This window comes from Agelaius tricolor, unplaced genomic scaffold, assembly GCF_023055355.1.
Source record: "Agelaius tricolor isolate 1412-34295 unplaced genomic scaffold, bAgeTri1.0.p SCAF_82, whole genome shotgun sequence".
Taxonomy (NCBI): domain Eukaryota; kingdom Metazoa; phylum Chordata; class Aves; order Passeriformes; family Icteridae; genus Agelaius; species Agelaius tricolor.
The window spans coordinates 879,909-897,552 of record NW_027269342.1 but is presented as its reverse complement, the minus strand read 5'-3'; the positions used below and the strand labels follow the sequence as shown (position 1 = coordinate 897,552).

General features: G+C 49.1%; 1 protein-coding gene across 2 annotated transcripts in view; it reads left to right on the top strand.

Moving 5' to 3' along the window:
* The first annotated feature begins 10,205 nt into the window (after positions 1-10,205).
* The window catches only part of BDNF (brain derived neurotrophic factor), a 40,656-nt gene continuing 33,217 nt past the window's right edge, over positions 10,206-17,644 (top strand). Inside the window, exon 1 of one of the 2 annotated variants that reach the window (XM_071418303.1) lies at positions 10,206-10,344. In XM_071418303.1, the coding sequence (XP_071274404.1) occupies positions 10,342-10,344 (3 nt within the window). In that variant the 5' untranslated portion in view covers positions 10,206-10,341. Of the gene's footprint in view, positions 10,345-10,759; positions 11,091-17,644 lie in introns of those variants that run through there. The other variant, XM_071418306.1, reaches the window with a different exon arrangement.

Sequence of the window (17,644 nt, the reverse complement as noted above, 5' to 3'; positions counted from 1 at the left end):
CTGTGTGCCCCCTGGCTCTGTGGGTGATCCCTGTGCCCCCCTGGCTCTGTGGGTGATCCCTGTGCCCCCCTGGCTCTGGGGGTGAGCCCTGTGCCCCCCTGGCTCTGGGGGTGAGCCCTGTGCCCAAATGGCTCTGTGGGTGAGCCCTGTGCCCAAATGGCTCTGTGGGTGAGCCCTGTGTGCCCCCTGGCTCTGTGGGTGATCCCTGTGCCCCCCTGGCTCTGGGGGTGAGCCCTGTGCCCAAATGGCTCTGTGGGTGAGCCCTGTGCCCAAATGGCTCTGTGGGTGATCCCTGTGCCCCCCTGGCTCCAGGCTCTGGAGCAGGGCAGGGCTCAGGAGGTCCCCCAGCCACAGAGGGAGGGAAGGCAGGGTGAGGAGCACTGCCAGCTCCTGTGTCCATGAGCTCCCAGGCCATGCCCATGTGCCAAGGTGACCCATGCAGTGCATTGGGGAAAAGCTACAGGTATTTTTTAGCTGGACTTTAGCAAAGTGTTGGATACCTGGAGGAGCTGCCTGCTCGTGGCCTGCAGGGATGTACTCTGGGCTTGGTAAAAGCTGAGTGGCCAGCTGAGCCCAGGGAGGGATGGTGAGTGAAGTTACTCGTGATAAATGGTGAATGGTGAGTGAAGTTACACCCAGCTGGCAGCTGGGCACAGGTCAGCTTCCCCAGGTTCTGTTTAATGTCCTTATCAGTTATCTGGACAGGGGATCAAGGGCATCCTCAGTGAGTTTGCAGCCAATCCTAAGTTGACTTGGTGAGACTTCAGAGGGACCTGGACAGGCTGGATCCATGGGCTCAGGTCAGTGGAGTGCTCAGTGTGGCCAAGTCTTGTCCCTGGATCACGACAACCCATTGCAGTTGCTACAGGCTGGGGGAAGAGTGGCAAAGGAGCTGGGGGTGCTGGCCAAGAGCAGCTGAGCATGGGCCAGGTGGGCACAAAGGCCAATGGCATCCTGGCCTGTGTCAGAAACAGGGTGGCCAGCAGGAGCAGGGCACTGATTGTCCCCCTGCACCTGGCGCTGGTGAGGCCATGCATCAAATCGTGTGTTAAATTCTGGGCCAGAGGAGGTTTAGATTGGATTTTAGGAAAAACTTTTTCATGGAAAGCTTTGTCATGGATTGGAGCAGGCTGCCCAGTGGGGTGGTCGTGTTAGCAGCCTCGGAGGTGTTTAAAAGATGGCACACTTGGGGACATGGTTTAGTGGTGGGCTTGGCAGTCCTGGGTTAGCAGCTGGACTCAGTGACCCTAAAGGTCTTTCCACACCCAAACAACTCTAGGATTCTGTTCTATGACTTCAAAGCTCTTCCACAAAACTTCCTAAATCACAAGCCCAGGGTGCAGGCCATAGAGCAAATGCACAAGAAACATGTTGTGACCCACAGGTGACCCTTAACATTTAGGGTAGAGCCTGAGAAGGCATAAGAGATGGAAAATCTGATTGCTATTTCTCACTGTTTGCCCAAGTCCTCTGCTTTTTCTTCTAATTTATGCACACTTCAAAAAACTCCAGTAATTTTACCCCCATATTCATAATTCCTCCTTGCCCGTGTTTTGCTGTGAATGATATGGCATATCCTTGATATTATGATACAAATATCTTTGCATGGATCTTTTCCCAGTGTCAAAGTAATACACTCAGCAGGCACAGGAGAAGAGTCATTATAAATTTCTTAGAAAAAAGTGTTGGGACTGCCAGATCTTGACCGGCATTATTATTGTGGGTAAACTGCTCAGGGACCAAGCTGCACTATCAGAGTCATTTACTGGCAGCTTAAATGCTCTCTGCCTCAGTTGGTCTTTTTGGAAAATGGACACAAAAATGTCCCTCAAAGCTGTAAAGACTTATTCGTGTTTCTGAGAGATTTGCAACGAAACAAAATAATCAGATGTGATGCAGCTACTGATGAGGGATATATGCTGTACAGATTCAGGGATAAGTTATATGCATAGTTTTGTGCAATTATGTTCAGTGGTGTTATTACCCACCAGTTATCAGACTGGTAAACTAAAATGGGATCTTATCTAATTCATACCAAAAGAGACAGGTTCACAAAATCAAGCAGACTTGATAACTCTGTAGTTATGCCACTTTAATTGAAAAAAAAAAATTCAATTTTTTGTCGTGCCTCAAAGTATTTATCCTTAACTATAGAAGCTCTGCTCTTCTGTGTTTTATCCTGGTTTCTTTGAGAAAGCTGGTGTATGGTAGTTTGTGACATTTTCATGGTGAGAGATGCTTAACATTAACCAGTTATTTAGAACCAAAAGCCTGTGCCCTAAGATACATATGGTTGCACTTAAGCTGAAATCACCACTTTACCTTAGAAAATATTGGTTTAGTCATAAAAGGTAAGTGTTCCCAGAAGTGTATTAAAATGCACAGAGAGACAAAAGAGAAATATTGGAATTCAATCTTGGGTACCAATGTAAAAATATTTAAATATGCTATAAATTGCACAGATCCAGCATGGTTCACTGAAGAATCTTTCCAGTTATTAAAATATTTTCATTTCAATAAGAGACACTAAAAGTCATCATGCAATCTGTGTGCTGTTCAGTGTTAGGAACTCTTCTATGTATATTTATTCAATAAAGTTCCCCAAGTCACAAACAAAATTACTTCAGCTTCTATGAGGAGTAGTTAGAAGAGGAGAGCACATCAGAGAAGAAAGTGGAAGAGAAAATGTATGGGTTGTATCTGGTTCAATCCTAGTGGAGGTGTGAAAGGTAAAAAGGCCTTTTTTGGCTGAAGTGGATTAATTCACAATGACATCTGTGCATCCCAAGCCTCCACATGTGCACTGCAGTTAGGAAAGGCTCTGACTCCTAGAGTCCATGCAGAACACCTTGGAGGTAAATGGGTGGCACTACAAGGGGCACTAAGGGAAAATAATGGCCCCTTCTGGCCATTCTAGTTTCAGGTCTTGAATGATATGGCATATCCTTGATGTTATGATGCAAATATTTTTGCATGGATCTTTTCCCAGTGTCAAAGTGGGAAATACACTCAGCAGGCTCGGGAGAAGAGTCATTATAAACTTCTTAGAAAAAAGTGTTGGGACTGCCAGATCTTGACTGGCAGTATTATTGTAGGTAAACTGCTCAGGTCTTGGGGAAAAAAGTCAGGTTTTTTTCATCTCTGCTGGAACAGAAGATTTGCTAATTGCTGCACAGTGGAGATTTTCCTCACAGCCCCCCTTTTTGACAGGTTATCCGGCAGAGCAGAGGAAGGGATGCTGCAGCAGGATCTGGGCTGCCAATGGAAATGACATGTTTGAAGACATGAAGAGATGAGAAAACTGATGCAGATACAAAGTAGGAGTAGCAATAATATTGTTACCAGCAACCTCTAACCCTGCTGCATTTGGTAAGTTTACCACGAAATCCCAAGCAAACCTCCTAAACAAAATTTCCACCTAGACTTGCCCCTGCCTTTGTGAAGCTTGGTTTTGGAAACAGATCCTAGCTCTACAGCTTCAGATTCAATAAGGACAATAGATCTAATTCATCTCTACAAACAATGCATCTGAAGAGATCTGCTTGGGTTGAGTGTAACTGCTCTCTTTAGTGGTAATGAATGATCCTATCAGAAAGTTAAGACAGCACCACCTGAGACAGAAAGCATCATGCAAATTGTCATGAGGCATAGTTAGAGCTTCATGTGCACCTTGGCTCAAAAATGTGTGTACAACTCCACAAAATAACCCTTTTTTGTTTGAAAATTTATTTGTGCCCTACCTGGAAGGAATACCAGGACCCTGTGCTTTGGCATCAGAAGTCTTGCTCTAACACCCCTGTTCTCTTGGAGTGCATTTGTAAAGCTCTCAGCCTAGTTTGGAAACTGGGATAGTGAGACCATAGTGTCTGGCAGGCTGTTTGTCCCCCAGGGGTTTCATATGCATTCTGCAGCAAATGTTTTCAAAGTATCTTCTTTTAAAGGATCCTTGCAGGAATTCTTACATAGGAGCAGCTTTATTTATTTAGGTCAACATTAGCACTCTTTCCTGGTTGTTGTGAATACTATCTCAGGGGAGAATTTGTCATTTTAGTCTGAAAATGCTGGGATAAAAATAGATGGGACAATTTCATACCTAACTGGTAGGGAGGTGTTTTTAGCTAACTTGTTGCAAGAGCCTGGATGGAGGTTATTATTTTATTAAATACCCCTGCTTCAGCAGTAGCCTTGTAAGACTTTCTCTGTATTTCTACTTTCTTTCTTCTCTGTCTTTCTACTTCCCTTCAGCATTTTTGCCCCATGCCACTATTGCCTGTTCCTCTCTTCTTCAGCTGTCATCTCACCCTCTTCCTCTGTCACACAGGGCCTTGCAGAGAATGCAGTTCTGTTTGAAAGAGTTCATCAGGTGAGTGCAGGGACAAAGCCAAGGGTCACTCTTACTCAGAGCTTGCCAGCATCCCTTAATAACCCTCATATGACAGGCATCCAGCTCCTCCTGCTCTCCCTGACTCAGGCTGTAATTCCTCCAGCAGATATTTTGTTCCTCACAATAACAGGTTTCTGCCATGCTCAGACACCAAGCTGTGACTGTGAGCTCCCATGGAAGCTGAGGGAGGATTTGACTGGTGAGAAGTAGATTCGTGGGGTTTGGAAGGGAGTTTCCTTACAAAACATTAACTTTGGAAGGGAATTAAGGTATTTGTCCTGGTTCAGAGCAAATTTGGGAGAGAAGGTGTTTACTTTTCACCTGTAAGTACAATTAAGGCTAATCCCCTGTAGTTGTACATCTGTACTGGGAGTGCTGGTTTTCTCTACTAACTCAGGTCTGCATATAACAGCATTTAAAAATATGATGAGGCAGGGGTGTAGCTTCTTTTGTTTGTGGTCATGCTGTGTGTTTTGTCTTTAAAGAAGTTTGAAGAAAGAATCTCTTTTAAAGAAAGGCTGATGCCTGGAGATGTTTTCTTGTGGTTACATGAAGCAAGGTGTAGACTTTAATGCCAAAAGAAAGGGTCCCCCACCTTGTCAATGAATCCTATAATCAGGTTGCAATAGTAACAGATTACAGCTGTCATGTTTCTTTTTCTCCAGGTTCTGATTTCTCTCCCTATCTCTGGTTTTCTTCTCGTAAGAGATACCCGGTGTCTCATTTTGCTCAGGTCAGGCAGGAGAACTTACATGGGCCAATAGTTTCCATTACATTTATCTCATCTCCTGTCTTTTCCAGCTAACCTAAATGAGTGCCATGCAAGTACTGAACTACATTTGCATGTGTGGTATTTTGAGAAAAACAAAACTTTAATTCTAGAAGGTTTCCTGAAACACACCTTTTCCATAAATGACAGAAACAGTTTAGGCAAAACTTTTCTACAATAGTGCTTTTTTGCTGTAAGCTGATGGCAAATAATTAATTAAAGCAAAACTCTCAGACCTGTCCTTGAAGTCCTGCTACAGTCCCACTCCCCTGTGAGAGGGATGTACCTATGGACAGGTGAAAGTGCAGGACAGAGGATTTCCCCAGGATCAGCGAATTGGTGGCTGGCTCAAAGCTGACAGCCCTGATGCATGTCCTCCCCCTGTAACCTGTGCTGCTGCCTCCACAGATCAGGAATGCTGGCCAAGGCATCTGTCCCAGGGTGTTTGCTTCAGACACTGTGGATGATGGAAACCCTGATTTATCCTGGCTTGTAGCAGGGCTGGCTTTCCTTAAGCATACGGAGCTCTCCTCTCTTACCAAATGCGAATATGAGCTCGGCACAGTTTGTGATGTCAAAAACGTGCAGGATACCTCCCGTTGATGGTGACACTGAAGCCCTGCTCTTGTGGGCTGAGGAGAGCTGGAACCCAGGCTCTGTGCTGGCTCTGTGGGATTCCTGTGGGGATCTCAGCCTCCTTTCCCTGCAGACACTTGGAGAGGAGTCGGTGCTGAGCCCTCCTCGGAGGTACAACCCCAGCGAGCACGTGTGCTGCTGCCTGTCTGCTCCAGAGGATTTCCTGCTGCTTGCAGGAGACTGAAAGCAAGCTGAAATGTTCCAGCACTCTAAAGGAGGACAAGGCATTGGTGGGAGGCTTGTTTAGTATCTGAGTGGGATCATGACTACGATGTTCATCTGCATGTTACCAGCATGGAATATACGCACTTTGAAGACAAGTAGGCTCAGAAAGAAAGGAAAACTTCCAGGGAGGGAGGAGGCAGAGTGAAAGACTGCTAACACTTGCAGCGCGAAGATCAGGGGAAAGATGGAAATATCAGAGCAGGATAATCTGCAGGAGGAGGAAATCAGGCACAGAAAATCAACACTTGATGGGAGGCTACCCTAAATACCTACTGGGAGGCTGGTATTTACCCTCCAGGCAGTAGCAGGGCAGGTGCCAAATCCGCCTGTTGAAGAAGCAGGAGGTTACCAGCAGAACTAGCACACCATAACCCTGGGGGACCTTTCTTGCAAACACACCATTAGATTTTTGGCATGGAGAGAAGCTGGCAGCCCCGTTTCACACCAGCGATGATGTCACACAGCTCTTATTTCAGAAGCATCTCTGTGAAGTTGACAGCTATCTCCTCTGATTCTGCTCAGATTGCCAATGTTGGTGGCTGAGGCAGGTTTTCAGTGGTCCCTGAGGGAGCGGCTGTACATAATGAATGGAAGGTGTCTTTTAGCACCTTAGCAGTTAGGTGCTTAGCAGTTATCCACGTACTTTGGTAGTCTTTCAACTACATGAAAAAGCCAACCAGTAACAGCTCATCATTTTCTAAGGTGTTTTAAGGCAGGGAAAGAGCATTTGCAGCTTGCTTAGGATTTTGGGATGCTTCACAAGTTGATTCAAGGCACTGTGACTTCGCAGCAATGCTCCTGCAGGATTCTTCACTTTGTTTTGTCTAAGAGAAGGAAAATGTATGGCTGATTCCCACTTAATTAGGCCTCATCTGCTAAACAGTTCTGTCACTATTTACGTAGGAGTAGTCCCCACTGAAGTCGGGTCCTGCAGCTGTATACTTCATCTGGTAACAATGTGATTCCAAGATAAACAGACTTGGAACAAGAGATGTACATTGCCTTATATGTATGAACTACCTGCCTGCAGCCAATGCTGTGCCGTGTCATTCTGGCAAATGCTAGCAGCTATTCTATTTCAACAGCCTGGAAACAGACCACCTGATTATTAGTTTGAAATAATGGGCTAAGCTCTACTCACTGCTCCAGCTTTTAGTGAAGTATATGACTTGTCAGGTGAGTAACTTTGAGTCACTTGTGCCCCTCTATGGTGCTAAGAAAAAAATCACATCCAGTGATTTTTCATGGCTGGGTCTCTCATGGCCTGGGGATAAGGTGTTCTAGAAGGAAAAAAAAAAAAAAACCAAAAAAAAAACGTAGCTGGAAACAAGACATTGGGAAAGGAAATGCCTTGAAACTCAACAGGCATTTAGGTTTAATTCTAGTCATCCCCTTTCTAATGCCCTTCTTGCAGGAATCCCTGACAGAGGATTGACTGGTGCATTGACTGGTGTCTCAGCTTCAGCTCTGGCCCAGCAGAATGACTTGGGCTCTTCTCTCACCTGTGAGGGCCACTACAAGGCAAGAACTCTGATTGTTTCATACTGCCTCCTCCTCCTCATCTTCTGCCAGGTAATCCCCATTCTCCATAGCACCCCCTATTACCCTACCAACGACCTTTTGTTTTTCCATAGAGTTTTGTACCATTCCCTTGATTGCAGCCCAGTTTATTTCATTGATTGCACTGACACTATCTAAAGCAAACCCTTCAGCAAACACGTTTAATTTGGTCTATTGAGAATGAGATGTGATGTTGGTGTTATCAGTGGTCACCTAGCCCCAGGGAGGTGGGTGGAGTCCTGTCCTTCAGCAGAAATACTGACCAGGAGCCCTCCTAGTTGGCTGTCCAAAGAAGTAACTTTGTTTGTGGCTCTGTCCCGCATGGTATCCCCAGCAAACACAAGTTCCCCCAGGCAGAGCCCTGCCTTATCACTGCTGGGAAACCCCATCAGTCTCCTGTAGAAAATGCATCAGCACAGGGCTGGAATGACACCAGGCTACTTCCTGCTCTGGACCTCCTGGGAAGCTTTGTGGAAGGATTTTTTTGTTGTTGTTGTAAATTTAACGTTATTACATCGATATGATGCTATGACCCACCAAAGGTTTCTCCTGGGCATCTCTAACAACTGAGACCTTCAACAGAAAATGAAGATAGCTAGAAGTTAGTGAAATGAGGAGTAGGGGAGGAACAGTGCTGCAAAGTACTTTCTTACAAGTGTTACAGAGGGAATTACTTTCTCAATCAAAGACTGTTTCTTGATCTCTAAAATAAGTATGTAGAAATATGTTTTAAATGATAACTTTGTGAAGTTCTCTCTATAAAACACTGAGGACTCCACGGGGTCAGAAACCTTTAAGATTTAGATATGTGTTTATGTAGTCAGAACGTGAATCGTGAAACTTACTACCCAAAGTAGATACTACTAAATTATTTTATTCCCCTGAGGAAGAGGCAGGAGCAAATTGCTTAGAAGAATGTGGGAGAGAGCCCAACTCATTGCAGTCTTACCACTTGTTGAAACACTTTGGCTTTTTTTTTTTTTTAAATTCATTTTTTCAACTTTAATGCCACTTAAAACTGGTGTTCCTGACCAGTATTAACACTCACTATGAGTACTTCCAACTGCTGGGGGAAAACTTCAGCTTCCTGCCTGAGGCTCAGCCCTTGGGGACGTGTCTCGGGTGACAGGGTGTCAGCGGCAGGCTGATCTGCCGGGTGCAGTGTTTCACCAGCAGCAGGCTCTGCCTGCACATGGCACACGGGCAGGGGGTGGTGCACTGAGGGGGTTCCGTGGCTCTCCTCAGGGCAGCTTTGCTGGATGCCACTTGGACTTTTCTTCTAACACCTTGTCCCCAGGACAGCCGAGGCAGGAAAGTACCAGCTGTACCAGTCTTAGGGCAGCATCTGCTGGTTATTGCATGGATCAACATAGATGGTTGTCATGGAAGAGGCTGCTTGCTTTGGCTCCCAGGCGGAGGTACCTGGGACTGGGGGGCGGGAGAAACGGGCGCTTGGGAGACAAATGACCCGTCAGTGTAATTCCAACACTCAGTCAGGAGAGAACGGGAGTGGACGAGGAGCTCCTCGGTCTTGGTCTCTTTTTTTATCTCATGAGAGGCAGCGCCCATAAACTTTGGCAAGTCCAGGTTCAGTTGACTGCAATTCGCCTTCGAAGCGAAGAAACCCTCCCCACCACCTCCCACAGCCCTTCCCGCACCGCTCCCGCGGGGCTCTCGGAGCCGGGGAGGCGGGGCAGCCGCTGAGAATAAACCCCAGGTGCCAAGACAAGATGGGGACGGGGACTCTGTCAGCCGTGGCACGAGTAACCCCGGGGCTCGGCCACCTCTCTCGGGGAAAGGCGCTGCAGTGGCGCCCAGGTGTGCGGGCGTTCTCCCAGCGCAAGCAGACCGGAATTGGCTTGGCCACCGAAATCACGGGCGGAGCCGGGGCGCTGCTGGGGGAGACAGGGGGAGAGCAAAGGCAGAAGCCGGGGATGCGCTGCCCTCCCCTCCCGGGCTGTGCCTCGGCGGCGGCAGGGGCTCGGTGCCGGCCGGCCGAGCATCCCGCCCTCGGGATGCGCCTCCCGGCGAGGGCGGAGGGAGGAGGGGGAGGAGAAGCGTGCGGGAAGTTGCAGCTCGGGAAAGGCAGGGGTTTCGGAAAGGAACTCGTCTTGGCAACTGTGCCACGCTCCTCTTGTGGCAGGACCTAGTATGCAACAAGTCCCTGGAGCACTTCCCGTGAGAGCGCGGTGAAGGTGCCACTCAAACGAACAAACAGACAAACAGCCCCCCGAATGCTGACTTACCTGTCCCGAGCGTAAATCTGCAGAGCCGGCTCGCCTTGCGCGGCCCCGGGTGCGAGCCGGGAGGTGGAAGGAGGGCGGTGGGAGTCAGGGCTGGCTGCGCAGCGCGCCCGGCCGGCCAGGACTTCACTCGGGAACTTGGTGTCCCGCTCCGGTTTCCTGGGAGGCGGCTGCGATCACGTTTTATACTGTATTGGTTGGTAACCCCTCTCATTCATTAAGATCACGTAAGAACTCAGAGGGAAACGTGACTCTGAGCTAAGGCGTTTGCGTAAATCTATAGGTTTTTAAAACTCCCTGCCAGTTGCTTTCTGTCTTCTGTAGGCACCAAGGTGGTGGAGAGTTTAAGCTTGCGGATATTGCAAAGGGTTATTAGATTCATAAGTCACACCAAGTGGTGGGCGATCCACTGAGCAAAGCAGAAGTTCTCACATGATGACTTCAAACAAGACACATTACCTTCCAGCATCTGTTGGAGAGACTGGATTTTAAACCACTTCTGTCTCCAGGACAGCAAAGAAACAATGGTGAGTACCTACAAAAAAAAAAAAGCTTATTTTTAATACCCGGAGAGAGGAACAAAACAACTACACCAAAAAGCTCGAGATGCTGCTTAACGACAGGATCTGATATCACGGGCTCGGCTTTCTAGTACTTAATACGCCAAAGAGCGTAACCCGCGGAGGCCGGCGGAATTGTGCTTTAGACGGTGTAACTTTAATTGCGGCGCTCTTTGATTTAGGGCTGCGATGGGAACGGCGCGCCTGAGCCACAAACTTGCAGCTTGCGGCGGCCGGGCTGCCGCCGGGCGCTCTCCCGTCCGTCCCTCGGCGGGCACCGGGGGGGGCCGGGGGCTCGGGGCTGCCCCGGAGGGGGCGGGGAGCGGAGCGGGGAGGCGGCGGCGCCGGCGGCGGCACCGGCAGCACCCTGGACAGCGGCGGCGGGGGCCGGCTCCGCAGTGCTCCGCGACCCGGCGGGCGCTGGGTGCCGGCTGCCCTCCCCCGCCAAGCCCCGGTCCTTCTTCCACTCCCCTCCCTCCCCTCCCTCCCCGCCCGCCGCCCTCTCGCCCCAGCTGGAGCTGGGCGAAGTTGAATTCCTAGCGGTGCGGACTGGAATAGGAACAAGAGAGGAGGGATATATAAAAAAAAAAAAAAAAAAAAAAAAAAAAGAGTCTTGCAAGCTCCGGGGGTTGGTTTGACGGTGTCAACTTTGGGAAATGCCAGTATTTATCTCCGCGATCTAGCCACTGCTCGTGGTGTTAGCTGTAACCAAGGTAAGCACAGGGGGGACACCCCCGGCGGCCCCTCTGGCTCCTGCCTCTCCCTCTCTGTGGTGCGGGGATGGGTGCCTGCTCTTCGCCTAGTTTTGTTACCTTGCTGGCTGCTTGATGTGTGTGAGGGCTAGAGGAGGAAGGAAGGAAAAGCTGGATGAGATTTAACCACGAGTTAACTTAAGTTGTGCCTGATTTAACCTGGGAATCTCGTCTGTGTGTGTGTGCATGCTTTGGGCAGAGATGCAACTGATCTTTACCAAGAGAAGCAGATGCGACGGATTTTTTTTTTCCCCTGGCTAAGGATGCAAGTTGATTTTGCATAGCTAAAGAGATGCAGCTAGCCGGCACTGTGCAGGACTAATCTTTCACAGATAAAGGGACGCAGCTGATCTTTACCTACACGGAGATTAGCTGACCCCTCCGTGTACGCAACCTACGGCTCAAAGGGAGAGCCGTGCATGTATTGCTGATGATCCAATATCCGCATCTACTTTGCTATAATTAATGGTGTGTGTGCGTGTGTGTGTGCGCGCGTTTGGCAAGGCTGAAACCCAAACGCAGCCCCCCCAACTGGAGATCATTCGGATAAGCTTTCTGCTCATCTCCCTCCCTATCTCTAGTGCCTCCCCCCAGCCCTCCCCGCGCTTCCGATTCTTCCTACGTAGAAATGTAGCTAATAATATTTAGTCTCCGGGCTAAAAATAAGCTCTGGAAAGTCAGCAGTTTGGCGGAGCCGCGGCGGCAGCAGCAGCGCTCGCAGGTAGAGAGGCTCAGGGGGTCTCCGGCTCCGCACGGAGCCCGAGCATCGCCCCCTCCCCCGCTGCCCGCGCTGCCGCCAGCGGAGCCCGCCCGGAGCCCCGCCGTGCCCGCTCCGCACGCACCGCGCTCCTCCGCCCGGGGAATCCCGGCCGCGGGGAGCCCCCTCCGAGCCGCCCGGCCGAGCCCCCCGGGTCCTCCCTGCGGCAGCGCCCCGGGCCGGCCCCGCTGCGGAGCGAGGGCGGATCCCGGGGCCCCGCCGCCCCCGCCTCCCGCCGGGCTCCCTCCCGCTCGGCTCGCACGTAGCGCCGCCGGGCAGGGAAGCCCCCGGCAGGCGGGAGGGAAGGAAGGAGGGAGGGAGGGAGGGAGGGATGGAGAGAGGCCGGCCCGCCGCGGGGAGGGGGCGGCGTCCCCAGCGCGCAGCAGGGCGGAGACGCCGCGCAGGCACCGCGCCCGCCGGGCCGAGCCGGGCCGGGCCGCCCCCGCCGGCGTCCCCCGGGTCCCCCCTCTCTCCCTCCCTCCCCAGCGCGGTTGCCACAGCGACCGCCTCCCCCCGGGAGGCTCCGTGCTGCGGAAACGGGGCGCGGTGCCCGGGGATGGGGGCGCCGGGGATGCCGCCCCTCCGCCGCCCCCTCCGCCCCGCGGCCCTGGACGGCGGCAGCGGAGCCGCACCGGGCACGGCGCAGCCAAAATGGAGGTGGCGCGGGACGGCTCCGGAGGGGCTCGCTCCGGATAAAGTCGGGCATCTGCCGCCTGTGCTGCGGCCGTGTCCGCTCCGGGGTCCGGTCGGTAGCGGGGAGCAGCCGCTCTCCTGCCCGGGAGATGCGCTACCGGCGGCCTTGGCTCAGCGCCGTCCCCTTTTACACCCCCAGGCCGGCCGGAGGAGGGAGCGGGCAGCGTCCCTCCGTGGATTTTTCCATTTCCACCTGGAGAACTCGCGTTTGCTGGGGATACCTGTCAGGGTGCCGTAGGAGGCAGTTCTAAAGGCGAGGAGAGAGGAGCCAGAGAAGAGCCAGGTCTCGGCAGCATCCTTCGTCAGGAGGCTGGGTGACACTCAAACACTCATGATTTGCAGTATTGGTCTCATTAAATTCATACTGAAACGCCCTCTGACCTTTTTCCACTTAGGAAAAAGTAATGTGGTAGAGCCAATATTTCAATACATCCACTCTGAACTAGAGGTTGATGAGCCCTACTAAAAATCTACCCACTTCCCAAAATATTTTTTTCTGTTATCTAGGAGGTTGTCAAGGAGCTTCTAGTTATATGAATTTTCCACTCCATGCATAATTTTGTGTATCTTCCTGTATTTTAAGTTTGCACCCATTACTTTCTTGCCAACTCTTAAAAAACTCCAGCATTTCCCTTTCTGCCTCTGTTGCCATGTTTCTCTGGAATTCTAATCATTCTCTGCAGAGAGGCCTGGGATGGACGGCTGCTAACAAATGACACGGGCCGGTTTTGGTCCCATCCTGGTGACTCATACCTTCATCTGCAAGTAGCTTTATTGATTTTAGTATCTCCTGTTTCTCCAGGAGCTGTCACTGCTCTGGTGGTGGTTCATCACCACCTTTCATCTCTTACAGTTATGGTACTGTAAAATGGCCAGTGTCCTTGGGCTATGTCTTCATCCTCCAAAGTTTTGGTGTGGCAGTCTTTTTTTGCCTCTTTTTTAAGGTTTTCTTTTGCCTGGTACCACGAGTGTTGGCTTCAGTGTCAGTTGTCTGCGTCCAGCTGAGATAGTTTTTATAATATATGGTGTTTGACACAGGCCTTGTCTCTATGCAAGTTTGCCATTCTCAGCAGCTCACCATTTGGATAACCTTTTGATTTTCAGGATTGCTCAACAATTTCCTGTTTCAAACGGTCTGATATTTCTCACTATTTATTTTTAGTGGCCAGCATTCGCCAGTGGATTAATGTCTAGCATTTCATTAATCTGAGGTGGCTGGGTGCATACATTTGGTTTTGTGCAGAGTCCTTTTTTTTTTTTTTTTCTTTCTTTATCACATTAATGCTGTTGAGCTCTTAGAAATGCACTAAGAAAATGCAGACTGGCTGCCATTCAGTAACCATAAGTTGCTTCCTAAATACAGTGGCATATGGTTGCCCTGCCATGAGAAATTCTGGAAAGGTGGATAAATCCCGAGGGACAGATTTTCCTCGGAGCTGTAAGTCTTACCATGAATCGTTGTAGTAAATCACCACTAAGCACTTGAAGATGTAGCTGCTAGAATTTTTTTTTTTTATTTTTTTTTTAAATCAGCTACGCAAACAAAGAGAGCATCCCTAAGATTTCAGGAGAACTAGTTCATTCCTCTGGCAAAAAATAGTAACGTCAAGTCAGTAAACAGCATCTGCAAGAAACAGTGACTATCAAAGTTGTTGAAAATCAGTAGATTCCCCAGACCTTGGGAATGAGACAGGTAGTGCAAGGTAAAATATGTCTGAAAAGACACTTTCACGGCTCCCTCCCCTTTGAGCTAACATTAGACTGGGGCTAAGAAACTGGGGCTAGCAAAAGCAGGCTTGTCAAAGTGGTCCTTAAAATGGATTTGATGGCTTTTGGGGCACGGAGAGCTAGAAAGGAAGAGTGGAGAAATGCAGGCTGGTTTTGTAATGCTCGTTTTCATTTGTGGTCAGCAAGTCCAGCTAACAATAAGGACTGCAGAAGATGGGCAGATGAAATGTCAAAGAAAAGGTAATACTTGTATGCCTGGAAGTAAGATTTTGCAACACGTGTGGGTATCCCATGTTCCTCTCACGTTTGGTTTTCCGAATATTTTTACCCTTCCCTTCTGCATCTCTCCCACCACGTTGTTGGGAGCAGTGAAGTGCCCTGGCAGGGAAATGTCAGGGAGCATCCTGCAGCCCCCAGGGCATGTGATGGACAGGGTCACTGGCAAGCTGCTCGCCACCTTTGGTGAATTCCTACACCCACGTGCCAGCAGCAAGGTGTAGGGTAGGGCACAGGCTTCTCCCATGAACTGAAAATATCTCTGAGACATACTTCTGCAAAATGATAGCCAGGAAAACATATCGACTGACATGGAGTTCATATAACAACTGCCCACCCATTTCATTATTTCACAAATGTGTGATTCTTGCTTGTGAGCTGTCACCATTAACATTTCCATCTGTCTCAATATTGCTTCTATTCTTAGTTGCTTTGTGATAGATGTAGGTGTATGAAAAAGATTTTCCCTCCCTCCTTGTGTCGTGAAGTAAAATAAGTGAAAGCCACATATATGTATCCACACATTTTCGTGCAGGCAGCCAGAAATAGAGGCACTTTCATGGCACTCCCATTACTAGATGTAGAGGGGAAGTAAGAAGCACATGCCTGTGGCCTCTTGGTGCTGCTGGAACAGGCACATAACGGGGAAAAACATAAATAAGTCAAAATCTAACTGCAAAAGAACAATGTTGCTTTGATCTCCTTTTGAATATGCAGTTGGAGAGACCTATTTTCCCAACCATGTAAGTATGGGAATAATTTTACTTATCATGTAATCCTAATTGGTCTTTTCCTGAGGCAATCTCAAAGGGAAAATAGCTTTGGTGACATGCTTTGGTGTTCAAAGGATCAGGTCCTCAGCTGTGTAGGTATTTCTAAACTTAGACCTTTGAAGCTGCTCATTGCTTGGACAAACAGAAAACTCTCTGCAGTGTAGGCACAAGCTGCTCTTCTCAGCACGTCTGTGCCAGGAGTGGCATCAGTGGGATTCCTGTGGCAATGAGCAGACATGGCACAGGAGTCTCCAGCAGAAGTACATCTGCTTCCAGTCCCGCTATCCCTGCTGTCCTTTGAGCTTCACGGCTCCCATGCAGAGTGCAAACACACAGTCCCCTGATGGAAGAAGTCTCTGAAGTGGCTGGTAGGTGTGATGCATCTTCACCCTGGCACTGATGCTTCCAGAGGGGCAGGGATGCGGTCCCAGCTGGGCTGTGGGGCCTGGGGCAGAGCCCTGGGGCCAGGGCAGTGCCCCAGAGCCAGCTGTGCTGTCAGGGAGGGGTTCCCCAGAGCCACAGCTGCTGTGTTGGCTCTTGTGCAGGGGCTGCAGTGGGCCAAGCTCTTGCCATGAGTGGCCAAGTGTTCACTTTCTATTCCCCCTGCTTTTTCATAGTGTGGCCTGTCTTGGTTTTGGGTTTTTTTCCTTCCCAAAATAGCACACAGACCCCCAATTTAACAAGCATAAACCACGCACTCTGGCCTCCAATTTATTTTGACATTTGGCAAGAATGATTTTGCGACGTGTTCATTAAGTCATAACATTTTCGCTACTTTCCCATTCCAGATCCTTATTGACTGTAGCACATGTGAAAATAACAAAGTTATTTATTCTCCAAATGGACAGTAGACCCCAAAACTCCCAAGAAATTGCATTGTTTATGGATGCAATATATGCAGAGACTTTTAAGGGCCTAGGTCTTCCCTGAATGTAAGAAAAATGGTTCATTTCTGAAAGGGGTGAAGAGGGGTTTATCATCCACTAAAATGTTAATAGGATTGTTCAGTTAAGGAGGTCTCATCAGACCAGTTGTTTCTTCTTCGTTAAACAGAGCCTTTGTGGGATTTGGGAATAATGCAGTAAAAAGTTATGGTAGTAGATAATTAGATGGACCAGCTAAAAGCAATATGAAAGGGGGCTGGTAGCACAAGGATTACAGAAGGTGTGTGGGCATTTTGACATCCAGAAAACATTATAGATCTGGTCTCAGCTACCTCAGTCTCATGATGATAATTAAGAAATGTGGGTGTAGAAAAGATCTTTGCACGGTTTGGTTGGATTATTGCTGCAGTTCAGAACACAATTGACAGAGACACCCACATTGGACATGATTGCCCTTTGATGAGGCAGATACTGACTTTTTAAAGCTGACACAGTTAAAATTATGTCCAAAGTTTATGGGGCCACAAGCTTCTCACTAGACTCCATTATTATAACAAATGGTGTGCTGCAAATTGAAGCAGTTAAAAAAAAAAAAAAATGGGTGAGGCGTGCTGAGGTGGAAGGGACCCTGGCAGTGGGAAGGCTTCTGGATAAACTTTTCTCTCATCTGTTTGGCAAGAGTAGAAGTGGCACATAGGCAGTGTCTGTGAAAGGGGGCTGCCTTTCTCTGTGTGTGTGTGTGTGCTCTCCAGAGGCAGACAGGAGGGAAGAGCAGCCAGGTCGATTCCTTGGATGAGCCACAGCAAAGCCAAGCTCCTGTGCAGCTCCTGTGCTGTGTGGCAGATCCTCCCAGCCCCTTCACCTCCATTTGCTCAGCAGCCGTGCAGAGCAGGGACCAAGCTCCCCCCTGAGCACTGGCTGAGGGGAAATACACCCCTCAATTTAAACCCAACCACAAAGCTCACAACCTTTTGTCTGAAGGATTTGTTTTTAAGAAACATTTGAGAATGGGAAGAGAATGATGGAGGCTGTTTAGATGGTTACTGCTCAAGTCCAAGACAAGGCATAGCAGTGTAGCTTCACATGCTACCTCTTGCAGCGTATTATTCTAATCTTAGAGCCACTAAACCTGTACAGCCATGGAAATGTCAAAATATTGACGTCAGCCCTGATCCTGCATTCCGGTTTCTTTATCCTTTTACATGTTTCACCCCTTGAAACAGCAGCAGGAGGAGGAGGTTGTATGGTGGCCCACAAGCAGTTCTGTATCTGTCACTTAGCTCCCATTCAGATTTCCTCTCAGGAATCAGAAAAGGCCACACATTGTCAAGGTAGACAGAGCTGGGAAAATATTTGACATTTCAAAATTAATTTTTTTCCAGTATTTTCAGCACAAACTGAGTT